Source organism: Condylura cristata, unplaced genomic scaffold (assembly GCF_000260355.1).
Source record: "Condylura cristata isolate star-nosed mole 26May11 unplaced genomic scaffold, ConCri1.0 scaffold00025, whole genome shotgun sequence".
NCBI classification, from domain to species: domain Eukaryota; kingdom Metazoa; phylum Chordata; class Mammalia; order Eulipotyphla; family Talpidae; genus Condylura; species Condylura cristata.
In genome coordinates, this window is record NW_004567126.1 from 13721844 (window position 1) to 13748339 (window position 26496).

The 26496-nt window shown below is 47.6% G+C and overlaps 1 protein-coding gene across 2 annotated transcripts in view; it reads right to left on the reverse strand.

The window, feature by feature from the left end:
• DCPS (decapping enzyme, scavenger) overlaps window positions 1–25067 on the reverse strand; it is a 34926-nt gene extending 9859 nt beyond the window's left edge. For both annotated transcript variants that reach the window (XM_012729346.1, XM_004689110.2), the window contains exons 1-3: window positions 24854–25067; window positions 23107–23281; window positions 2124–2269 (exon numbers count right to left, since the gene is read on the reverse strand). In XM_012729346.1, coding sequence (XP_012584800.1) covers window positions 2124–2269; window positions 23107–23281; window positions 24854–25054 — 522 coding nt within the window. In that variant the 5' untranslated portion in view covers window positions 25055–25067. The remainder of the gene's footprint in view (window positions 1–2123; window positions 2270–23106; window positions 23282–24853) is intronic.
• Between the last annotated feature and the right edge of the window lie 1429 nt (window positions 25068–26496).

Below are 26496 nucleotides of genomic sequence, written 5' to 3' on the forward strand. Positions count from 1 at the left end.
AATCTGATCATGTTGCCCACATGCTTAAAACCATTTACAGGACCCTCATTGCCTCCAGCAATCATTCTCAAACCTGATGCTCATTAGAAACAGATTTTTTTTTAAATGCAGATTTTCCAGTTCCACTTCCTGAATACTCTAATGCAGTAAGCATGTAAGACCACATCATGTTCTGAATTTCTGAAAGTCTCACCAGGCAATCAATGTTTGGGAACTCCTGGTCTCCCAGAAAAAGTGCACATCCCTCTCCTAGGTCCTGCGCGCCTTTCCCAGTGGGCTGACTTTCCAGCCCCGCCTTCCCCTGGCACACCAAACTCCTCGCAGCTCCCCAGAGAGATCACATTAGTGCCTCTGTCCTTGCTCTTCATCTGCTGGAAGGCCCTAGTCTTCCTTGTCCACCTGGTAAACTAGAGGATCCCCTCTCCTCATTGAAGCTCCCCCCCCCCCAAACTGACCATCTCCCCCACCCCCGCTTTGGGTCACTACTGTTTCTCAAACCTAAACTACCAATGTGCTAACCGCATTATCTGCAATGGTTAGACTGCATACCCACCTTCCCTACAAGACTACTGGGTAGCTCAGTGCCTATCTTGGTAATTGTTCAGACCCTCACACAGGAACTGGTACATAGCAGTTGCTCAATAAATATGCCTGTTACAAGCTAAATGCTTGTAAATTTGCTAAAAATAGGCAGGAAAGACTAGATGAATGCTCGTGCTGGCAGAATCCTGCAGCTTGTGTTGTACCAGTCCCAGGAGGAGCTGTGTATGGTGTGGAAGAAGGGATGCACAAGACATGCATGACTGTATTAAGGGCTTCCCTCTTGAATACCATGTATGGGCAGCCAGTGCCACAGAGCAAATCCTCTAGAAGATACTTTTAGGATCCTGACGAGCAGAAGCTGTCTAGGAAGATGGAGACACAGCTTCTTTCCAATTAGAAGACAGCAAGTACTGTCTTCTTTAGTGAAAGAAAAACAAATGCAAAAACAAACCAAGCCAGCAGGAGCCAGGGGAATTTGTGCAAATCCTTCCTGTTCAGGGTGACTGTGCTAAAAGCTGGGTTGGGCCTTCCCTCATGGGAGGAGGGCTGTCACTGCATATCCTCCAGCAGACCCTTTCAACCCCTTTCCTTCCTCCTCCCAATTACTGTTTGGCCCACAGTGCCCCACACAAGACACCCTGGCTTCCGCAGAGCCTGGGAGAAATGAGTGAGAGTTTCCCATATGATAACACTTCTCCCTCCACCCCCCAACCACTCTAAACTGAGTCTTAGTGAGAGAGTAAATACCCAGAGAGCAAGAGTGAGTGATATTGAGAAGGCTACAGTGAGAGCCAGTGAGTGAGCAAGGAAACAGCCCATCCATCATGTTTAACTCCGAGCATTCACACGGGGCCAATTCCAAGCAGAGGCTGCCTGGCGCTGGGCCTGGGCCCAAAGAGAAACCGGGATGTCTTAGCTCAATGGCTTTGCATCTATCTGGTCCTCTGGCTGGAGACACTGCCAACCCCAAAACACAGCCCCTGAGAGATGAGGCCCTGTGCCATGTCTCCATGGACCCGCCCTCTATGGAAAGAATGCAAGGGGGGAGGGGCAAACGGGAAGTTTTTATTCCGGGACTTGACTCCTGGAGGTTGGTTTGCTGTAGGTGAAAACAGAGATAAGAGTCCAGGCTGGGGCAGGCTTAACCCACATCAGGCTTTACCTACTTCCAGACCCCAGGAGGGCACAGCTATTGAGTCCGGGTTACTGCAGAGCAGATACAAATTCTTCCAGCAGGCCAGACTACTCTGAGGTTCCCCCAGTGCCTTCACGGTATGCCCAAGATCAGGGTCAACTCAGTAACACCTCTGACCCTTCTCTCGGAAGCAGTTAACACCCCAGGACTTTCTGTGCCACTTAGGCACTCACTTCCCTTCGCGGCTCTCAGTCTCATGACTTGTGTGTCACTTATGTAAGTGCACATTGTCTGACTCCTGTACGAAGGCAGCCCTCCTCGGTCCCCATGCCCTGCATGATCCTCACCCTCAGGGGAACAGTACCTGCTCCTAGTAAGATCTCAACAGGTGTTTAAGAAAGAAACACTGGCCTCACTCTGTGTCAGCCCCTCGGTGGCCAGTCACCTGGATGCTGAGGCTCTGGGACTCCAGGTGAGGTAAGGTGACACTCTTGTAATCTCCTCCCGTCTCGCGGACCAGGTGGAGATCCTGGCGCAGGTACTTCTGCAGGTGCTTCTCTGTGGCAGGGTAAACCACAGTGGTCTTGACATCTGCAAAGATACAACATAGCCCAGGACTAAAAGCCAAGTCCACTCTGCACATTCCTGTCCCTGTCCGGTCCCCAACTGGCACCACAGAGAGGTGCCACCACTCTGTAATTCCCCAACAAATGGAGTCAGAAGCTAAGAGGTTATAGTGAGTGGAGATGGGGTCCCATGAGGTGCCTCTTGCCATTACCTTCACAAGCTGAGCCACACCCAAGATTTGGAAAATGGGCTTTTTCTCATGGGTCCCTGGGCCCCTCATCACCATAACCCTGGCCATTCCCTCTCTATTTTCTCAGCTAGGAATGAATAGTTTTTGAATCTCCTCAAAATGAAATTTCTAGATGTGTAGCATTCTGAACTCAAAAGCTAAAAAGCTGACTGAAAGCCAGAAGCCTCCCTCAGTGCCAGGCAGTGGTGGCTAAAGGCAAACTCTGGTGTCAAACTGCCTCAAGTTCACGTCCCAGCTCTGCCTGCTCCCTTCGCCCCCAAGCAGCACCCTGACTTCAGTCAAGTTATTTAACCTCCCTTTGCCCCCACCTCCTCAGCTGACAGCTGAGGACAACAACAGCTCCTTTGTAGCTGCATTGGGATGACTGAATGAGTTAATAATACCTGTGAAGTGGTTAGGACAATGCAGTCTGACACATAGTAAATATTACATCAGGGCTGGTTATTTTTTAATTTGGGACTTCTCAATGAATTTGGCACCATCTACATTTTAGCCTGGATCATTCTATGCTGAGGGGCTTGTCCTGTGCACTGGAGGATTTTGTACCGGATTCTATGGGGCTGTCAGTAGCACCCTCTCTCCAGGTGAGAAACCTTTCTCCAGACATTGCCAAATCTCTGTGGCCAGGTCAAATCGCTCCAGCTGAGACCACTGTTTTCACTGGAAAGGAATCTTGCATTTTCCTCACAGATTGTAGGATGGGATCTTGGCCTACCACCACCTGATCTGGGTCAAATCCTTTTTTTCCTGTTTCTAGTAACATCTGCTACAATTATTACCATGATGCTATCACTCCTAGACAGCGCTCCACCTAGAAATGAAATGCTGCAAAGGAAAATGGTGTTTTGGTTTCTTTAAATAATGTAATAGTTTATTTTTACATCATTTTGTGCATTTTTCATCTCAGTTTCATCTCAGTTGGGCTTCCATCACCCAATCACCCATGTGCCATCACCATAGTCTGGTGTATTTCCCTCCCCCCATTGTTTTTGACCCCATTCCCCACTCCACCCCCATAAAATGTCTCTGATATATAGCTGTTCATCATTATAATTTTCTCGCCTGTTCCATTACACTCCTGCTATGAGTGAAACCATCCGGTATTTTTCCTTTTCTTTCTGGCTTATTTCACTAAGCATGATCTTCTCCAGCTCCATCCATGTTGCTGCAAAAGGCATGTGTTTTTTTTTGGTTGCTGAGTAATATTCCATTATGTATATGTACCACATCTTTTTAAACCAGTCATCGACTTTTGGGCATTTGGGCTGTTTCCATGTCTTTCCAATTGTAAATAAAGCAGCATGAGGGTGCAGGTGTCTTTTTGAATCAGTGTTTTTGTGTCTTTTGGGTAGAGAGGAAAATGGTGTTTTAAAGGGTAGAGAGGAAAATGGTGTTTTAAAGTCAACTGGATGCTTCTGAGAAGACCCTCGTCCTGCCCACGCCCTGACTCAGGTGCTTTCTTAGGGAAGCCCAGCACACATTTTAATAATCCTCACACTCATCCACACACCTCGAGACGCAGCTAAACACCACCAACTTAGACTTTTACACCTGGCAGTAGGTGATGTTACTCTCCATCTCACAGGTGAGTGGACAGGAACGGAGGTCTTCTGACCCTGAAGTCAGTGGTCTTTCAACACTTGCCTGAAGGCCCCATTTGGTCTTTCTGCATTCTGGTGGGGATGACCAAGGCACACGACTTATAGAAGGCCCAAAGGCCCTGGTTCGTCAGCTCCAGGAGGCAGAGCAGCACAAAGACCAAACTCTAGGCCCATCTGCTGTGCGACTCCCCATTCTGGCTGTACCCTTCTGGCATGTTCTAGAGCCTCAGTTTCCTCAACTGGTAAAGGACGGTCATAAATTCTGCCCCATAGAGTTGCTGCTAACATAAAGTAAAATACTTGCCCATGCACTGGAGGTGCTAAATAAATGTCACCCCACTTCCTAGGGTTCTGGATTGGACCCTGAAAGGGAGGCACAGGACCTCTGAGCAGCAGTAACCAGGCTTTACTTGTCACTCCCACCACTCTCTGAGTCCAGGATCATAGGCCAGAGGTCAGAGGCCAAGCACCTCAAAAGGCAGGAATTGCCTCAAATAGACTAAATGGCACCCTCAGGGCCCTTGTTGTGGACTCCAGAAAGATCCCATGGTACCTGCAGTGCAGCTGTGGAGAGAGAACAGACCTGCTGTCAACCAGCCTGGGTTCAAGTTCTGACTCTGCACTTAGCAGCTGCGTGGACCTGGCAGTGACCCCCTCACAGGGTTGTGAAAAGTACATGCGCAGTAGATGGGAAGCATTTAGAAACCGCCTGGCCCAGAGCGCAGTACTTCTCAATGCTGGCTTTACCGTCATTGTGTCCATTGTTACTTGGGTTGTCTGAGATGGGTGGTGGGGAAAGAAGCTGTGAGTAATGGAGCTCCTTCAGCTTTGGGGAGACAGCCCGGGACAAAGGCCAAGCTGAGGCTGGACAGTGGCCTACCCCTGCTGGCACTGGACACACTGCCCTGGGCTCACAGCCTGGGACTCCCTGGCTGTTCCAGATCAGAAAGCTGCTGGCCCTGCAAGCATGCCCATCTGCCAAGGCTTGTCAAAAACTGCCCCAGGCACCCAGGTTGCTGGGAAACAGCCCCCCTGAACTGCCCCACAGGACCAGGAGAAAATAAATGCCATTTCTAGCTGCTCACTTCTGTCGTCCTTCCTTTCCCGAAAAACTCCTGACTGCTGCATTCAGGATCTGTGGACCCTGGGGGTCCAGACCCTGTCAGACAATAACTGGAAGCACCGGGCAGCAGCAGGCTGGCCCTCAGATGCTTGGTATCAGAGATGGAGGCTGATGCACTGCATGGTCTCTTGGGGGGGGGGGGCTGCCCTCTCTAAGCTAGACCAGCACACTGGTTCCCCATCATGGTCTACGTGGCCCTCGTCATCACGTATTGACCCTCTCTCCAACTTCACTGACCCCCATTTTCCCTGCTGACATCTGCTCCAGCCACACCAACCTCTTAACACTTCCACTGACTGCCATCCAGCACATGGGCCTCACACCAGCTGCCTGCCAGGCAGGCCCGCCTGCCTGGGTCACAGTAGCTCCTCAGCCCTCTTCAGGTCCCTGGCCAGAGAAGCACCCCTCACTCACAGTCTCCTTCACCATCTTGCTTGCTCCTCCATCACCGTAACAATGGGTAGAGGTATTCCAATTCCCTTTAGACTATACCTTCGAGGGACACAGGGATTTTGCCTACTTTTTTGTTTTAATCATTTTATCCTCAGCACCTGGAATAGCACCTGGTATGGAATCAGCGCTCCACAGTACATACTCACTTACTGACCAAATGAATAAACGAATTTGGCTTTTGCAGACTTCAGAAACAGGAAGACCACTTTGATGGAAAAAAAAGTGTATTTCCCAGTGCCAGTTTTCTCAGAGGTGTATACCTAAATGCCAGCCAAGATGCTGACCTGCAACTGAACTTCATGAAGAGTTTGGTTAAGAGTTGAAGTCCAACTCCAATAACTGCCCAACCCATAGAGTAAAAATATGTTGGAGAACAAGTTTATGCATGCCCAGACTCAAGACCATTCCCCCAAGGATCGCCGAGTAACAGAAAGGTAAAATACCAAGTGACCAGAGGTAACAACTCTCCTAACAGAATATAGTGACATCACCGCCTCCTGAGGAGGTACCTAGGTTTTCTGGCCCATGAGGTATGACCTGGTTCTAATCATGAGGCAATTATCAGCAAGTCCCAACCAGGGCTGTTCCACAGAACAAATGGCTCGATAACTCTTAACAGTGTCAGCATTAAGAAAGACAAAGGCAGCCTTCAGATTCAAGGTCAGGAAGACCGGACTGGATCCTGGACAGAGAGAGGAGGCCACTTCACAGACAGTACTGCAGCAATGTACGCATTTGTGTAACAGTCTCTATGTTACAGAATAGCTTTGTATAAATGTTAAATTTCCTACACGTAATCAGTTTACTCTGGTTCCTGGGGCTCACAAACTGAAGTGCTCAGCAAGGAAGGGTCATGATGCCCACAACTTCCTCTTCAATAAATTGTAACAATAACAAGATGCTATTATGTGCTTACAGAGGCAAGGGAGGAGGAGGGGAAGCAGATATGGCAAAATGTTAATTAACACTAGGTGAAGGACTTTGAAAAGGGACTTCAATTCTCCTGTAGGGTTGAAATGTGTTTTTTCCCCAAAATACAATTTAAAAAAAAAAAAAAAAAGGCATCAGGGCCCTCCCTGGTGGCGCAGCAGGTTAAAGCACAGCCCTAAGAAGCTAAAGCCACTTCAGCTTGAGTTCGATCCCGGCCCCACAAGGTGACCCACATGGCACAACAGACCTCTCCTGACCTGCCCGCTGGTCCCCTCAGCAGCGTTATTTTTCAGTCAGCCTGTTCTGCTCCCCACTCTGTCTCTGGTGAAGCCTCCCACTGCCCCTGCACCTCTGGCCTGTACCCCAGTTCTGTATGCATACATAAATAAATCTTTTTAAAAAGGCACCCGTACCTACCCCCCTCAGAGTTAGGTGCAAGGGGAAGTGCCAGCACCATCTCCTCTCTGCATACATTCACTTCTTACCACCAGTGTGAGGCGAGCATCGTGACATTTCACTGAAGGAAATGGGTGCCCACAGTATTACAGCTCAGGGCTGGGCTTGGGCCACAGTACCACCACCACAGCAGCCCCACAGCTCAGCAGATGTGGGCTGATGAGTGGCCTGGTGGCTGCTTTGCCAACCCCACTCAGCAAGCTGACTTAAAGGGCCACCTGCCCTGGAGGGGCTGACGTTGCCACCTTCCCACCCAGAAGCTTCTCCCTGTAGTCAGGGGAGCAACAAGGAACCTACCTCCCCACTCTGCTGCTGGAATTCTTCAAACAAGCCAGCAAGCTTGCAAATAAAAAACAGCTCAGAAAAAAAAAAAAAAAAAAAAAAGCTCAGAGCAATCTCAAAGCCCTTAAAACTCATCCCTTGAACACCCTCCCTGCCACTCCTAAAGTCTTCCTGGTCTATCATGCTTTTACAAGTTTTGTGACTTTTTTTTTAATTCAAGGGGACAAATGAAGCTTGTTTCTGTTCCTCAGTGTATACCAGCTTCAACTCTTTTGGCCATTTCTTTGCTGATGTACTTTCAGAACTCATAAGTATTTTTATAACTTCTTCCTCCTTCACTTTCCAGTTGTATTATTACTTATTATTCCCATTGTGGAAGAGAACGGTTTAGCTTTCTTATTAGCCTTCTACTAAAGGTATGCACATGTGTGCCTAAGACCCCACCCTCACAATATAACCACAATTTTGGGTAAGTCAACAGTCAGCATTTACAGTATTATGCTGTAAATGCTGTTCACTGCATAACAGTATCCTGTGACTATCTTTCCTTTTCAGTATAATTTTTGGTACATGGAGTTACTAATTGCATTTTTATTTGCTTAATTTTCTAGAAACTCATCACTAATTCATCTTCACAGCCACTTTCCTGTTTACATAAGTCTGCTCTTGATTTATTAAGCGCACAAGCAATGTGTCTTCCTGGAGCCCTCTGCCTTCCTCTGACTAGCCTTCCTCCCTCAGCGTTCCTCTGACCTGCCATGCAGAGCTGTGCCCTGGAAGCCACGCCCCTGGAATCATCTGGGGGCACCTTCCCTTTCTTGCTAAAGCTGGGTACCTTGTCTCCTGGTTCGCATTTCTGTCTTTATTCTCAAACTTAAGTGTATGTCAGAACCACATGCCTCAGGAGGTGCGGGGTAGGGCCCAGGAATCTGCATCTCTTACACCCTCCCAAGTGCAGCTACTGCTGGTGATTCGGGGACCACCCAGGGGGAAGCACAGCACTAACGCACAAACTTAAATCTTTCCAAAGATACGGTCAAGGGCGACTGGAACATCTGAAAATGTCTTTATTCTACTATCACAACTGAGAGCTTGGCCAGGGAACTGTAGAGGCCAATGAGCCTAAACATCTGAAGCGAAGCTCTATAATCTAGACTGCTGGCTAGTGTCACTTGAACCTCTTTTTTCTCTCATTGTCTCCAAAGTCCTGATCATGGGGCGAGGCCTTGGATGTGTTTTTTGTCCATTGTGCTAAGTTAAATGACTGGGTCCTTTAATCTCAAAAATCACATTCTTCAGCCCCGAGAAACCATCTTGAGTTAATTTTTTGATCATTTTCTCTGCTTTTTCTTTCTAGAATACCTGTTTGGATCTTTTAACTTTTGGATTCCGCTTCTTGTTTTCTCCCATTTTTCTACCTCTTTGTCTTTCTGCTCACTTTAAAGGAAGCTTGCTTCAACTTCATATTCGATTCTGTTGAATTTTTTAAAAATTCTGCTATAGAACAGACAGCATTGAGTCAAGAGAAAGAGAAACAGCTGGGAGGGTTGAGTTAACACAAACTTCCACTTAACCTTTCCACATTTGAATACACTTCTACCTAAATCTCTCTACACTCTCCACCTAAACTCTACAGAACCCCACTATCAACAGAGCCTGCAGTCTTTAGAGCCTCTAGGTTCTCCAGAGCCTCTGTTTTTAACCTTTCCAGAGACTAATCAAGGGCTGGGTGAGAAAGGACCAGGTACCAGAGATGCAGGGAGAGGGGTGTGTGTGTGAAAGTGGATTCACCAGAGACAGAGACAGACAGAACAGGGGATCTGCTAAAATAAACTGCTGAGAGGAGCAGTGGGTGAGACAGGAGAAGTCTGCTGAGCCATGTGGGTCACCTCCCTGGCCAGGGATCGAACTCATGCAGAAGTGGCTGGCGAGAGCTTGATAGCACTGAGACTTTAACCCCTGTGCCACTAGGGAGGGTCCTCAGTGGGGTTTATAAAGGAAGCAGGTTGGCATTCAATTTATTCTCTATAACCAGAAGCCCATGGCCCTGTCCTTCGTTCTCCTTAAATCCTTCAGATTGCTTCTTAGCGTTTAGTATGTTTTTTTTATTCATGACCCATCTCCTCCAACAGGGCAAACATTCATTGAAAAGCAGGGGCTTTGTTCTGTGTGTGTGTGTGTGTGTGTGTGTGTGTGTGTGTGTGTGTGTGTGGTGTCAAAACAGCACTGGACACATGGCAGGTCCTCATGATACAGCCTGTAGGCTAGGATATGTTCTCAGCCATTTTATGAGTCTAAGAATGTACATGCACAACCAAATGCAGAAAGAGCAAAACAGGAAGAGCCAGAAAAAGGTCTGCAATTGATCCCTAGATGTTAACTGGACATATCCCAAGATGCTGAGAGGTTTTTTCTGCTGAGAGGTGGTACAGTCATCTATGCAATTGTAACTATTAAATCGTTAACAATTATTAATTTATCGATAATTGTTAATTATAATTAATTATAACAATAATTGTTACTTATTAACTTATTAATAACTGTTACATTGTTATTTTGGTATTACACTTCCTAAAACCAATATGGCTTGCTTAAGTAACAAATATGTTTAAAACAAAAAATAAGCCATGTTTTAAAATAAGCCATGTTTTAAAACGAGCCCAGGAAAGTCAAAAACTTTGTCCAAAGTTACATAGCCAGCAAGTAGTGAGGCTAGGATGTGGACCTCGCCAGTCTGGCTCCTCTATCCTGCACGGGCCTTCTCTTCCAGACCTTTCCTAAGAAAACTGTGCTGTGGCACGTTCTCCAAAATGCAGACCTACTAGACAGGAAGAAACACGACCGTGCTAGGTCGTGGGCAAGGGTATCTGGGACAGGGCTCCCAGAGGGGGGGCCTGGTGGTCTTGAGGCAGCAGCATTCAACTACAGGGATATTTCAGCAGTGGGATGGCCATCCCCACTGATCAGTGGTCCTACACACACACATTCCTCTCTGCAGCTCTCTGCAGATGAGCAGGCTGGTAGGCTTCTGGTTTGGACAGCCCTGTCCTGTCCATCAAGACCCTTAGGGTCTGCTGAAAGGCTCTGGCCAATGAATAACTCCATTCCTGTCCCCCACTGAGACATGAAAGCCCAACTGATTTCAGCGGTGGGCTACAGGGCCATGCAGAGGAAAGAGCAGCTGCGTCTCTTGCTCCTTGCCAATGCTAGCTTAACCAAATCCCCAGGAAAATGCTGTTCCACATGAAACATGAAAATGCAAACCACAGACAGTCTGCTCTCCTTCCCATACACATGTTCAAACAAGACTCCTTTCCAGCCCTTGCTGATGACTTCTACAGGATGAGGTCATTTCTATGGCTCGGTTGCGGCTTTTTGCTCGCCCTTCATTATAGGAGCCAGTTTCAACTTATTTGACCCAGATGTGCAGACCCAAGGAGAAAGAACAGCAAAGCATGATCTGGAGTGTGACGCCCACCCCCCACCGCCTCTCCACAGAGCCCAGCAGAGCCACCCAGGTGACGAGCTGCCAGACCCAGGCTGGATGACGCGCCATCAGCGGACTCTGAGAGGTGGCAGCAGAGGCTGGGGGAGTCTCCCTGGCAGGGCCACACTGCCCTCAGTTCTGGCCTTGTGATGACGAGAGAGACCAGATCAGAGGCAGGAGAGGAGGCTGTTCTGCTCCAACTGCGGGCCAGGAAGGGCGGGCATCGCCATCAAGCTCTGCAGGGGCACTGGAAGCACTCAGAAGAGACCTGAAGAGACCTCCAGAACAAGCATAAACAGGACTAGGGTGTGGTTAGGAACCTACCGGAAGCTTCAGCCACTCCACAGCAAACCTCTAAACCGCTAATTACCTGTCTCAACGAATGAGAGATGCTATTAGAGACAGATGACAGGCAGATGCTGAGTTTAGCAGGACCCTGAATCTGACAGGCTTTCTCCCCCCCTCCTCAGTTGTCTGAGGCCAAGGAGAGGGAAAGACTGCGAACAGGACCGAACAGCCCGCAAGCAAACTAGGTCACTCTGAATGCAGCCCAGATGTGGCCTGCAGTTACATGGTGCAGAGAGTAGTTCCTTATGAAAGAGAAATGCAGAGAGGTTAGCTAAGGGGGGCTCCCAGCACTCTACGAAGTTCCCTTTGAACAGCAGGACAGAGAGCAGATATGTAATGAGATAATGGGGCTGTTGAGTAACAGTGCTGGTCTTAGAGCTATTAGACTGAACATTTAGGAGTTCAAATACATGGCTTCTCACCCAGTCTGCAGGTATATTCGCTCTGAGAGCAGCACAGGTACCAATGGACCCCGCCATGTTGACTGTGTTGGTGGGAAGAGAATAAAAAGCAAAGAGCAAAGACCTCCCCTACCAAGAGGAGCTGAGGATAACCAATGTTCTAGGCATCATTCACTAAGAAGTGCGGTTTGGGACTGGGCTATAGAACTAGGAGGCCACAGGCGGGCAGCCCCAGCCCAGGGCTGAGGTGGAACCAGCTACCCTGGGGGAAATTCACCCTCTCCCAATGGTCCTGAAGAAGCTCACTTTTCTGCTGACTCAAGTCCTAAGACTGCCACAGATTCCTGGGCCCTTGCCCCTTCCGAGGGAGAAAGAGAACACCAGTCTTGTGGTGGAGGCTGCATCTCAGTTACTCAGGATCTATTCATTTCTAAACAGGTTCTCAATGCAGTGGCTTCTTGACACCCCCAGGGCCATGCGTCTAGACAGAGAAGTGACAGAAGGGTCTTGCAGGAAGGAGAGGGGGGTGCAGAGAAGGCTCTCTGAATTGAGGAGGCAGGAGCAGGAGAGCGTGGAGAGGACTTTTCATCCACAGGACAAGAGAAAGGGAAAGCGGAGATTCTGGGTCAAGAATTTTACTCACGGCCCTCCCTGGTGGCACAAGGGGTTAAAGCACAGCACTGGAAAGCTATCTGCAGCCACTGCAGCACGAGTTTGATCCCTGACCAGGGAGGTAACACACATGGCATGGCAGACCTCTCCTGACCCACCCACTGCTCCCCTCAACAGTGTATTTCAGTCAATCTGCATGTTCTGCTTCCCACTCTGTCTCTGGTGAATATTCTCACCCCCTGCGTCTCTGGCCTGCATCCCAGTTCTTATATGCATACATAAATAAATCTTTAAAAAAGGGGAGGAAGGGGGTACTTCCGCATGAATTCGATCCCCACCTGCTCGGGATGTGACCACATGGCGCAGCAGACCTCTCCTGACCCGCCCGCTGCTCCCCTCAGCAGTGTATGTACTTCATCAATTGGCCTGTTCTGCTCCCCCATTCTATCTCTGGTGAATCCTCTCACTGCCCCTGCACTTCTGGCCTGTTCCCCAGTTCTGTATGCATAAATAAATCTTTAAAAAAATTTTTTACTTAGGCGGTAGGAAACTTTCCGTCTTGCAAATTTCCCTTGCTGTTACTCTCTTGTCCTTCTAAGCCCCAGAGGGGCCCTGGCTCACTGGCCTCAGGAGTGAGCTCTGAAGCACCAGGGAGAAAAGTAGGCAGAAAAGTGCCATCTTTAGGATGTCTCAACTGAAGAAACCAAAGGGAGTCAAGAGACTCGTGTGGACATGCCCACATTCACAAAATCCTATTTCAAAGCCTAACTGATGCCAGGCACCCTTGGCCACACTGTCCCTCTCCTGGAACACCCCTTCTGTCTCCTGTCCACTCATCACCATGACTGATTCATCCCAGGAAACTCCCAAGTGTTCAGGGGTAGGAGTCTCCACAGCACACTCCCAATGCACCAGCCTGCAGGGCCCCCTCCAGAGCCATGCTCATAATGAGCCCCTCAGAGGAAGGTGTGTGAAACCAGAATCTGGGGTCCACACGTCTTGGGGTTTTGCAGTATTTGTTGATGGAATGACAAGCTCCACGCAATGTGTCACGCAGTTATGAAAAAGAAAGCAGCCAGTGGCCCCAGATGCCAGGCTAATCTTTTAATCTGCTTCTTTGTTCTGTTTGGTGAGGGACCTAACATTCTAGAAATCGTCTCTTTCCAAGACTTGCACGAATATATTCTCAAATTCTTCAGAAGTCTAGCCCCGTTAGTTACCTATAACTGAGATAAACATTAGTGGCTGGATCTCCTTATCTAGCCTTTTCTTTCATGGAGTTTACATAAATACGAACATACCTATGGAAGGGCCTTTTCCTTTTAAAGTGGGACAATCCTTCACAGGGTGTGTATAACCCTAGCGATGTCCCATGACAGTCACACAGATTTTCTTCCTCCTTTGTGACAACAGCACACAAAGCTCACACCATGCCTTGTGACACCTCTCCATGCCCCCAGTTTTTACGTCTTTATTTTCCTATCACGAATGATGTAGCACTGGACATTCCAGATACCTGGAAGTTGAAAGGTTTGGTCAAAGGGATGCAGGTTTTACAATCTTATGAATCTAGCCGTGTATAAATTAGACCCCCACCTTCTGTGCCTGAGCACCTGGGAACCTCTACATGAGAGTTTGGGAGAAACCAAGTATCTTGGTCTTGGCTCATCGACATCAGCTTGATGTGGTTGCAGCCTCAATGACCGTGTAAGCTACTCCTGCAGAACTCACACCCAATATATCTAGACATAGTGAGATGCCCCCCAATCCTATTTAATGGTGGCCCTCAGACCATTTCAAAAACCTATTGCAAGGGTAGTAATAGAACAAAAAGGAACAAACCCCTAACAGTGAAGGGAAAAGTGTTAGGAGGCAGCAAAGGAGAGACTGCAGTTCATTTCTGGAAGTCAGCAAGTGGAAGGAAGCCCACAAAGGGAAGCAGCAGCCCAGAAGGAGCTGGAGCACCCTATGGCTGGAGGTGACTGTCCGCCTGGCCAAGGAGAAGATCTGGCTCTGAACAAATAGGCACAGAGGTCAGAGTGGGAAGTGAATCAGACACTGGGGTCAACTAGAGAGCAGTCTAGAGAACACATGCTCCAGTCAGCTCCAGCCACAGCCACAGCCGCATCGCAGGGGCAGGCGTGTGACACCAGGGGACCCCAGGAGGGTCGCCCACCAAAGATGTTAAACCAGCAGCCTGGAGCGAAGGCAGGCAAAGTTTGACAACAAATATTTTTTTATATACATAATAGTTTATTTTTACATCATTTTGTGCTTTATTCATCTCAGTTGTAACCCCGTGGGCTTCCCATCATCAAATCACCCTGAGCCTTCACCATAGTCCAGTGCATTTCCCTTGACAGCAAATATTTTATAGGTATTACAGGCCCACACACAGTCTCTTTTCTCAAATGCTTACCTTCGTTTTCTCTCTTTTTAATAACCCTATAGAAATGTAAAATTCATTCTTAGCTTAAACATACAAAAACAAGAGAGTCAGGTCTGGCCCACAAGGCGTAGTGTGCTTACCCCGTAGTGTGCTTACCCCGGACTAGAGCCTGGGGATTCCTGCACGACTTGGAGCCCTTGGGGGGTGCACCACATACTGAGGCAAGACCACCAGTCAGCACCCAAGCCCTGCTCACACAGCAGTGGCCCCTGGGCAGCTGTCCACAGAGGGCAGAGCCATGAGCAGGAAATGGGCCTTCCTATGGATAGGGATAAAACCCACAACCCGTCACTGGATTATCTGTGTAGTTCTTCATTTTTAAAGACAAATAACTTAACATTCAGCAGACACTAAGGGAAAACCAGCAGCCTGAAAAAGAATGATCAAAATAAACAACCAGAACCAGATCCCAGCAGAAATGAGATCATTTAAGGGTCAGGAGATAATTTTCAAAACAATTCTCATTAGTATGTTAAAGAATGTCAACCCAATTTGACCTCTGTAAAGCAAGAGCAAGATGCTATGACAATGAAATAATCAGAGGACAAGAGGAATGAAAATGTAAAGTGATTGCCAAATTAAAACTTCTAGAAGGTCTGGAAGACAAAAAGATAAGGCGATCTACTAGCCTGAACAAAGAGAACAGGCATGGATAGCAAGTCAGAGATTAGAAGCAGAACATGGAGAAAACCTGGGAAGCCTCGCAACAAATAATATTTCCAGGAAGAGGAAATAAAGAAAACAGAGGGAAGGAAATTCTCAAAGAAATAATAAAAGTCTGGCATGACTTTGACATCAAAAGGGCCCAGAAGTTCCCAGCATGAGTAATGAAAAAAAATCCAGAAACAGTCTTAAAATTTTTCAGAACACTAAGGAAAAAGAGAACACCTTATACACTTCCAGAGAAGGAAACTAACAAGGCAAAACAGAAACAAGACGAGTAGGCTACAAAAAAATGCAGATCAAATGGGCATTACCCTTTTAACATTTTGAAGGAAAGTAAATGTAAGTTTTATGTCCAGTAAAACCAAAATAAGAGTAAAATAAAGGATTCCAAGTTTAGTTCTCATGTATTCTTTCTTAGGAGCTACCTAAGAACGTACTTCAGTGAAACAATAGAGTGCAACAAGAAAGAGACAGTTTTCAGAAAACAGGGGTCTACCCTGGAAGGCTGTGAAAGGAAGTCAGTGGGTGGGGAATCAGCTACCCAGCAGGAGCCCCAGGAAAGGGTGGTCTAGTTTCCAGAAAGGAAAGGAAAGGAAGGAGCTGCCATGTAATGAATGATCAAACTGAGTGAGTGGATCGTTTCAAAAAACAGTAAAAAGCACAGCATCCTTTTAACCACACGCATTAAAAAAAAGGCAACAGAAATTTGTGGGGGCGAGGTGGGGGGGGAGCCAAAGCTGGCTGAATAGTGGTTGAAGCGTGAAACAAAATAAAAAGCAATGTGATCTGGAAGAAACGCAGGAATGTAAGAAAAGAAGACACTTGACCTAGACCTCAGTGGAGCATTACACAGTGGGCAGGCAGAAGGACCTAAACCCAGCGCTAGGCCTCAGTATACGGCACAGGCAAACGCGGCCACGGCAGCCTCAACACCCTGCACAGCTGGCAACTTAGCACCGACAGACGGGTGATCACACTTGACTTCACTGTGATCAGTCAGAACATACCATGACACCGCTGACAGACAGCTGCTGTCCCCCAACAGGAAGTGAGATAGGAAAGCTGGTCTCACCTGACTGAAAAAACCTCTGGTAGATGGAATAAGGACTAGTGTCCATATAGTTAGGGTTCCAAAGGCAGTGTTTTTGAAACCCAGAAAGCAGTAACATAAACATTAAAAAGTTGACAGGAGAAAAAAGGGTGAAGGAAGTAAGGGAAACGGAAATGTCCAATTTTGATAGATCAAAACAGAGTTGCATTCAAATAATATTCAGCTAAGGGTCTGGGGAAAACTTCTAAGGGTAATAACCCCAGAAATTTTCTTGGTACTTCAGGAAAGCCAGCAGAGTAGGACATGAGGCTGGTGTGTCCACCGGGCTAGCTAACTATTTGGCCATGCTGTTCTGTGACTTCATGCCAGCCCTAACCAGCGACTCAGTAGTAGATCCAGTTGCTTTATTCAAGAAAGGTCCTTAAAGTATTTCTGATGAACAGTCCTAGTTAAGAAACTGATTACTAAGTAAACGCTAGCATTCCACTCATCCCAAAATATGACTGTTCCCTGGTCTCTTATGATATCAAAATCCCTGTGTAGGCTAGCCAGCCATGTGATTCCTCACTTTCAGGGCAAAGCACACTGTCACTGAATCTTGCAGCGAAACCTCGGAGCAATTCTGTGAATTGTCCTGAGTTGTCCACTGGCTGTAAACCTCAGGGCACCTCATGGGAGATGACGAAGTGGCTTGTCAACACCCCCCCCAAAACCAGACCAGGCTTCCCCTGTTGGGCACCGTTCAAAGAAATCTTGTCCTTCAGTTCAGCTGCAAGAAAAGGGCTGCTGAAGATGGGTGGGGAGAGGCCGTGCCAGCCTGTATGGCAGGGAGGCCACAGAGCCTGGCACTGGGCCTTCTGCGGTTGCTGGAAGACCTCCCCACACTGCCCTGTTCTGCCAGGGCTGGCACCATCCTGGTACTTGACCTGCACAACATGGGCTTCCTTATGCTGACTGGGAGAGAGCTGAGTCCGGGTCTGCCCTCCTCTGCCCTATAGAAGGGGCAGTTGGGAGGAAGAAAAGTACGCTAGTCCCTAACACCAGAGGAAGGAGGCCTTAACTACTCTTACTTTCAGAAACTGTGACCTGAAACCAAATTTGATAATGAGAGTATAGAGTCCTATAAGCAAGGGAATAGTCCCTCTTCTTTTGAGGCCCTGGAATGACATTATACATAAAAAATAATGTGTATATACCCATAGATAGATATTTTACATATATCTGCGTGAAGTAACACCTCTTAACATCCTGAAATAAAATCCCCAAACACTGGGACCTAGAGCATGAAGCCTAAAGCAACAAAACATCACCAGAGGTTCTGTGTGCACTGCCCCCGCTGGAAAGGAGCCTTGCTGAATTCGGGGTTTATTGTTTCTTTCTTGTCTTCTCAGCTGCACATGTGTGTAGGCCTTCGTAAGTGGCACTGTGTTTAGGGCTGCGTGTTTTTCCACTTTATCAAATCAGAATCACACGTGTGTATTTTGTCTTGCTTTTCTTGCACTACATGGTGAAATTCATCCTTCTTGACGTGGGGAGCCAGAGTTCATTTTCACTGCCTAAAGAAGCTGCCATGCAAAAAAACCCTTGATTTATTATCTATGCTATTGTTACTTGCTATCTGGTTTCTAGTTTTTTTCTACCATGAACAATGCTGCCGAGGAAACTCTTAGGAGAATGGCTAGTTTTTAAAACGCTCCTCCCAAACCAGTCTCACTCAGGACTCCAGAGGCCCAGGTTTTGAGTCTGCAAAGAGGATCGTGAGGGAAACCCTGGCTGGAGCTCAATGCGGGGCGTTCTCCACAGCCAAAGACCTGATTCCCTGGACGGCTCTGCTCCCTGCAATGGCCTCCCTGGTACACAGATGCCTCCTCCTCCTTCTCTGAACCACACATCCCATACCCTTCTCCACAGAAGAGAAAACAATTGGCCTTTTTTGACATGGTCTGGGTTTCCGAGTCCTACCTCTCTCCCTCCTTCCCCAAGTAAAAGGGAAAATGAGTCTCAATAAAAAAGTCTAATCTGCGGTCACGCTGCAGGGCCAGAGCAGCTTAGAAGGGGCGACTCATCTGGCTGCTGTTCACACTTACCACACTGCCAAGGAGGAAGCAGGAAACTGCTGCGGCCAGGGCCAGGCCCTTGCCCACAGGCTACATATATTCTCCTATTTAAGGCTTGTCTATTTTAAAAGTAGAAGAGCAAATACAGAAAATAACTTAACACTTATTAAATACCCGCATATGCTTGCCTGTGCTTAGTGCTTTACAGACCTTATCTGGTTCTGACCCATGAGAGTGAAAAGGAAATTAAACTCAGCATTTTAAAATAAGGACACAGAGAAGACTGGAACTAAGTTGAGAATACTTAATTTACGAGCATCTCATAAATTAAGGCCAAATATTGTTTGTTTTTTAAAGATTTATTTATTTGTGCATACAGAACTGGAATACAGGCCAGAGGTGCAGGGGCGGTGAGAGGCTTCACCAGAGACAGAGTGGGGAGCAGAACAGGCCGACTGACGAAGTACACTGCTGAGGGGAGCAATGGGCAAGACAAGAGAGGTCTGTTGTGCCATGTGGGTCAGCTCCCTGGCCAAAAATTGAACTTAAGCTGATGTGGCTTTAGCTTCTTAGTGCTGTGCTTTAACCTGCTGCACCACAGGGAAGGGCCCTAAGTATAGCCTTTTTTTTTTAAAGATTTATTTATTTGTGCATACAGAACTGGGATATAAGCCAGAGGTGCAGGGGCAGTGAGAGGCTTCACCAGAGACAGAGTGGGAAGCAGAACAGGCAGATCGACAAGGTACAGTACTGAGGGGAACAGCGGGTAGGTCAGGAGAGGTCTGCCACGCCATGTGGGTCACCTCCGGGCGGGGATCAAACTCGCACTGAAGCAGCTGTGGCCAGCTCGCAGCGCTGAGTCCTAACCCACTGCACCAGCAGGGAGGGCCCCTAAGTATAGTTTTATGAGCCTTTTCTTCCCCTTCTACCCATGCGTATTTATTTTCCGATACCAGGTCACAATAAAAAATATACCCCTCACTGTGACAGAGGCTAAAAGTTTGTAAGACATTTTTATTTCATAACTATCCCAAGCTACATCCAACTACTAACACCCCCAACCCCCAGAAAAACTGAAGCTATTCCCCCGACTTCCTCTGGATCACACACCCTAGACACCAACTGTCCTTCCAGGCTCCTGACACAACAGCCTCCCCTTTGTTCCTCTTTCCTCACTCAGAACACATCTGTTCCTCAGTCCCAAACACTGTCCATCCCTCACTGGCTCTCCAACAGCTGGTTCCCTTCAGGTCTCATCTCGCAGGTCAGAGTGACCTTGGACCCCATTAGGGTAGCGCTATTCTAATTTGTGGTTGCTTAAACATTTGCTTCCTTGTTTGTTGTCTGCCTCCCCCACTCTGACTCCAGAGACGGAGATAAGATCTCACGTTCTCACAGGTACATACCAGGCTCTAGCACGGCACTGGGCATGCAGCAGGCACTTCCTGTTCGTTACACGAATACAGAAACTTCCCATGTCCTCACCATTGGTAAAGGACACACCAGGATTCCAGCCCAAGTGTGTCTGGCAAGGCAAGACTGCTCTAACCCCTGTACTACACACTGAAGCTCAGACATGGCAGGCATACACTCAGGCCATCGTGCAGGGAAACAGTAGCCAGCGCATCTCCTCTGGTGCCCCCGCTCTCCCAATTACGTCACCGGGTGAGGGTCCTGAGTGGCTCACAGGAACAGTCCCTTATGGCCAGCTAAGGATTTGAAAGGGATAAATGAGAGTGCAAAACCCTCAGGCTAGAAGAAAAATTTGCCAATGACTAGAGAAATACCAGAGGAGTCAGGAGAGCAGCCAGTTCAGAAATAGGATTGAGGACTCCCCAGGGCAAGCAATGCTATGGGGAGGAACTGCAGAGAAACTGCCAGAGGTGGTAGAAAAACTCTAAGGGGCAACAGTCCAGCAGGTTCAGAGGACTGAGGCTGCAGGAACCTCTTTAAGCCCTCTCTGCACACATTAAGGGCTGGTGACCAAGACTGAGACTGGAGAGGCAGGCCTGAGGAGGGCTGGCATAGACAAACGAGGCGACCCAGGAATGTGTGGGCAATGCCGCCACCTTGTGGTCATGGGGGATGCTCGACCACAGGGTAAAACAGATGGGTGATTTGTGGGTTCATTCTTCAGTTGCCTTACTAAGCATCTAACACAGGTCTGACTGCTGGGGGCTGACGAGTCTGACATGGCTATGACTTTCAAGGGCCTGCTTCCTACATCCAGGTAGCAACCAAACCCTGCTGAGCTTATGTCCTTCTTTTCATCACTTGTGGGGTGGCATCTCCAAACAAGGCTGGGAAGACAAAGCAGGTGTCTTACTCATCTCTGAAGCCCAGGGCCCAGCACACCAGAATAATCATAACAGCTACTATTTAACAGGTGCTAGGTGCTTTTAAAGACATCGGTGCATCTGTCATATTTTACCTGTGAGGTACCTGTGAGATCTCCTAATAAAAGATGTCAAGTAGGTGTTTGGTTTTTTTTTTTTTCCAATTAGACCTGGCAGTTTTCAGAAAGGTCAGTGATGGAGAAATAAGTGGGGGCACTACCCACACAGAGAAGGGGTTTAAAGACCGGTGCCTCTGAAGGATGAACATGAATGTAGCTTACCTAGGGGGTTTGCTATAATGCAGAATCCGAGGCCTGGAGTAGGGTCTGAGCCTCTACATTTTTAAGAAGCCTCCGGATGATACCAATGCCATGAGTCCGAACACCCTTTGGGAGGGAAAATTCTGGAACAGAGGATGATGAGCTATGGCCCAAAGGTCAACTCTGGCCTATGGTCTGTTTCTCTATACCCAGCAAGCCAAAAATAGCATTTTTATTTTTGAAGGGGTAAAAGAAGAAAAGAATATGTGACAAAGACCACTTCTGTCTCATAAAATCTGAAATATTTACTCTCTGATCTTTTACAGAAAAAGTCTAGCACATTATCCAGAGTTAGAGTGTACAGTGAAATGAGATAAGGCTTGATCCAAAGCAAACTGTTATGATTTCCAAATCACCACGCCCAGCTGCGGTAGGGAAAACAGAAAGATAATACACCATCTGCATGCTGAGTTTTTGCTAAACCCTGGAAAACATGAGCTAACATCGTGGATTCCAGGTGACAGCAGGTAGTTGCAGAAACATTTGGAGTTCTGAGTGGTGATGACCTGTGTGGTGAGTTAATAAACAACTGCCTCTTTTGAGCCTTCTTTTAGACAGAAACAGGAAGGAAGGAAGGCAAGCTACTACACTTGTGGGAAGTATTGCAGAAGTCGGGGAAAAATCAAATGAAAAGGAAAGACTGTGAAGTTGACAGACACTCCAGAGAGCAGAGCCGTCTGAATGTTCGCTGCAGCTGGGGAGAGGCGATGTGGGGTTGGGGACGATGACGGGGAAGGGTGCAGCAGAATGGCCCCAGAGCCTGTAGTTTGGGGGCTGTCCCAAGTGGTGTTTGGCTACCGTTTTTTCTGCCATACTTCTGTCACCCCGTGTTAAGGAACACATTGGCTTAAATGTCAAGGTCTGAGAAAGTAAATACAGCTGTCCATTTCCATCAACTTGCACCAATCAATCTGGCTCTCCTTCAACAGAAGACAAGCTGTTGGGCTTTCAGTTTCGAAAGGTTTGCTTGTCTCATATCAAACGCTTGCATATATTTTCAAAGGACACATGGTGCCCTTTCTTGAGTGCAGAAAACACTAATTCTACCAAAAAGACCATGGCAAGATACCCATAATGTCAAACTGTTCTTAAATGCCAGAGGGCAAGTAAAAGGAGGATATGATGAAACTGTCATATGCTGGAAAGCAGATCCCAGAATTTCCTGGTTGGAAGGCACTTTGAAGGTCAACCAGTCTCCACAAAGCTTCCAACAAAGCTGCCCACTAAATCTGACCATCAAAAAGGGAAAATGCCCACCTAACACCTGGCTTGCGCCATGTTGGTATCCTTTTTCCTCTTCTTCATAATGGAAGAGATATTTGGGATCAAAAACAAATCTCTTCCTTTTAACCTCCAAGTTCTTGCCCTTCTCAAATCCACCCTTTGATCATATTCACCACATGCCTGACCAGACAGTAAATTTCTTCAGGGAAGCAACTAATCTTGGCAACACCCTAGCACACAGCTCAGTCAAGCAGTGTGGTGAACCAGCCCTCAGTCTCCTGAAAAATCTTCAAGTCTTTCTGCGCCTATTAGCTGTGTGATCTTGGATAAGCTGCTTACCCTTTCAAAACTTCAGATGCCTCACTTGTGAGATTCTATCACAATAGGGTTATTCTGAAGATTAAATATGATAATACTTAGAGTAGCATACTTAGAACGATGGCACAACAATAAGGGCAAGTATGACAGACCTTATCATTCACTTAGTAGAGGACACTGTTCTGGCTCATGAATCACACTCCCTGAAACATAATACCTGAGCAGGGTTTCTCAACCTCAGCACCACTGGCTCTCTGCTCTGGGGAGCCTCGTATGTTTGCTGCATAAGCAGCAGCACCCAGCCTCCCAGGTCTGATTAGCAAAAACTGCTTCAGCTATTGCCAAATGTCTCCTCAGGGGTAAAGGCTCCCCCTGCCCTTGAGTATTACTGCATCAGATTCACAAATCAGTTATGAGAGTGGTTACCACACCCCGTGATTTCCCACTGTCTCGCTATCCCCACATACAGCCACCAGGCCACCAGGCCACTTGCTTACCACTCAGTTGCCTTGGAGGAAACAGGTGATATGTGCTGTAGATGTCATTGGACAACTGCAACTGGAGCTCAGGGCTGCCCTTCAGGAGCTGGGCCACCTGTTCCACCTGAAACGGCGTCTTCTCCAGGATCACAATGGCATCCTCTCCATCTCCGTCCCCAGAGGTCTCATTCACCTGTGAGCAGAGATACCATTTGGGCAGTCACAGGTGAAGCCTGGAGAACAGAAAGGGAAGCTCAGGGAGCCTCTGAAATCCCAGTACTTGGGATTTGCTTCTGTAGTCTTCTCTCTGGGGAAGACTAACCATTTCATGTTTTTTCTTGCAGAAAAGCACCTCACCTCATTAACACAAATCCTTGGGGCAACTCTCAAATCTTTCTACTAAAAGATGCAAAGCTTCTCTGCTATTTTCTCTATTCGGCTCCCAAGGTCACCGCCCAGTTCTCTTCATTTTACAAAAGCAGAAACTGAGGTCTAGACATTAAGTGACTTGCCCAAAGTGACATAAACAGTCCATGTTGATGCAGAAACGAGTGAATCCTAACTAACTTCCACCATGAAAGTCCTCATGGCTAATGTCTTCAGTAGATGCTGCAGCAACAAGTTCTGGTGGGGCTGAGAAAACCAGACTGAACTTTCCAGAGAATAAGCGTCACACACTGGCATAGTAACGTAGGTCCCCGTGATCCCAAAAGTGAGAGCTCCTGCTAGGAGTTCTGGGGAACCCTAATACCTGTCCATAGCTAGGTCTTCTCACCAGTTCCTTGAATGGTCTGCAGTCTTTCTCAGACCCAGTGGAAGGGCTGAGCTGGTATGAGAGCCAACTGTGACTGTCTATCCAAAGTTACTTGGGACTTCCGAAGATCAGGAAGGATAACTTTCATCTCTGCATCCCCAGCACCCAGCTCAGTGCTGGTCTGTCTGAGCAAGATGTGTGGAAGTGAATTAGCAACTTTAATAAAATGTCTCCTCAGCTTGCTGAAGAACTGTAGAGTGGGGATTCTATCTCCTTCAGTCTCCCAGTCCATGCTGGAGGCATAAATTAGCAAACCTCTGCAGCACATTGTTGGGGTTTATAGGGCACAATGCTGCCCTCTTTATAGGTTGAATGAATAAATAGTGTTTGGGGAATTTTACACATGATCTTTTTAATAACATAATAGTTTATTTTTACATCATTCTGTACCTTTTTCCATCTCATTGTAATCTCCGTGGGCCTCCCATCACCAAATCATCCGTGTGCCATCACCGTAATCCAGTGCACTCCCACCACCATCACCCCCGCCCCCATTTTTGATCCCATTCCCCACTCCACCCCCGTAAAATGTCTCTGGTATAGAGTTGTTCATTATTATTATTTTCTCGCCTCGTCCTTTATACTCCTATGAATGAAACCATCCGGTATTTTTCCTTTTCTTTCTGGTTTATTTCACTAAGCATGATCTTTTCCAGCTCCTTTACACATGATTGTTAATCTGCAATACACTTTAGAAGTGTAGTTGTTTACTTACATTAAAGGGCGAATTAGGAAAGTGAGCCCTACGTGAGCCAATTCACTTATTCTACAGGTAATCCTACATCCTCTGTGCGCCGGGACTCCAAAGCGTCCAGCGGTGCCTTCTGCCCGCTACCCTGCCCAGGAACCGGATTAATATTTTCCCGCTGGGGGTGGAGGGGGGGATCCGCCCCCAAAGCGATGATGATTGGTTCGCTCCTCGTGTCCCACCCCGGGGTTGCCTAATGGTACCTTCCCATGTAGGAAAATGATTTTGTCCCGCGCAGACTCCCTGAGCACTTTTTTCACTCTAAAGCCGGAGAAAGGTAAGCGCACAGGGCCGGAGGTACCATTCCCAACGCCTGATTCCTTGTCCTCTCTGCTGGGAGCTTCCGTCTTCTCGTCATCCAATTCGCGCTTTCTCTTGCTGGGCTGAGACACTGTGTCCGCCATGCTGCCTGGAGGAGGTGTGCGCCTGCGCAAGCCCAGCCACGGCCCCGCCCCTCTGGGGCCGTTTCCCCAATCGCTGCGTTGCCGCGAAGACTACAACTCCCGACGTGCTCTGCATCGGAGCCGGCGCTTCTCCCGTGGACTGGGGGGGGTCTCGGGACTCTGAACTCTGTTGCTTGCCAGGTATGAAAGTTTTCATTCAAGCTACAACGCTTGGTCTCCTCATTCCAGCAAGCCCCGAATTGGGGCTGGTGCTGATAGATAGTCCCTAAACAGCCACGCTGACCAAAGCTGGAAGACACCCCTGAGCTCTGAAAGCTTTGACACCTTGTTTGCATAGCTATTTTAATCAGGATTGTACCTCCTTTGATTCGTTAGCTTGAATGTTTCTGAGACAAATCTATTACTAATCTTACTTCTTGGTCTATTTTTTAATTAGCACTTAGCCCCATTTTCCGTTTTATAACAATTTTCTTGCGGAGTTCTTTTTATAGTTTCAGTGCTTTTCGCTGAAAATAAAGTGAACACGGGCAGAAAGACATTGTCCTCGCCTGTTTCTTTTCTTTTGGATTGGGCAGTTTTGCCACGTGTGTATCCAGTTTGACCATGTGCCTGCTGTGCCAGCTCTGGGCTTGATTGGTGGTGGAATGTTATTCCATTGTTAAAAGTTTCTCTTCTTTGCTTTTTTTTGGGGGGGGGGAGGGGAGTGTCATATACAATTTTAACATAATTTTCCTGCAACCTCCAGTGCTTGTGTGTGCACTGCCAGGGAGTGGCAGCCTGTCACTGTCATTCTTCAAAAGTGACTTTCTTCTGCCAAAGGCACTGGTATTTTCTACTACCCCCCCCCTTTTTTTTTTTCTTGGGGAGGGTAGTATATTGAGGAGCAGACTTTTAAAGCCCTATTCGGTTAACTTGTGCTACCTGTATATAGATTTACCTAGCTGCCTATCCCCACTCCCCATGACTTTCTATCAGCAAGACCTTTTTAAATTATGGTGGTGATGGAGGAAAGAATGCAGGAGAGGCATCACAAGACTGAGTCACACAAAAGGATGGGTAAAAGGGGCAAAGGCAGCAGTTGACACAGCGGTAAAATCAGGACACCAAAGCCTGGATGCCTTGGCGCCCAGGTAAAAACAAGGACATGGATATGGAGATGAAGCTCACTAGGGAATCTCCGACCTCTCAGATTCTATTCAAAGTCAACAAACTTGGGTTCACAAGGAGTGGGCCCCTCCCAAAGAGAAGCTGTCTATATCTGGACAGTCTGCACCAGCAAGGGGCAGTTGCTCTTCTGCCCACCTGTGCCTATGCAGGTGCCTCTTTCCACCCACTCTTCCTCTGCAAGGCAGCAGCCACCTGCCTGCCTGCCTGCAACCATGCAGGTGTCTTTCCCTGCAAACCTGTCCCTTTCGGGCAGCTCTTCCTGCCCACTTGCACCT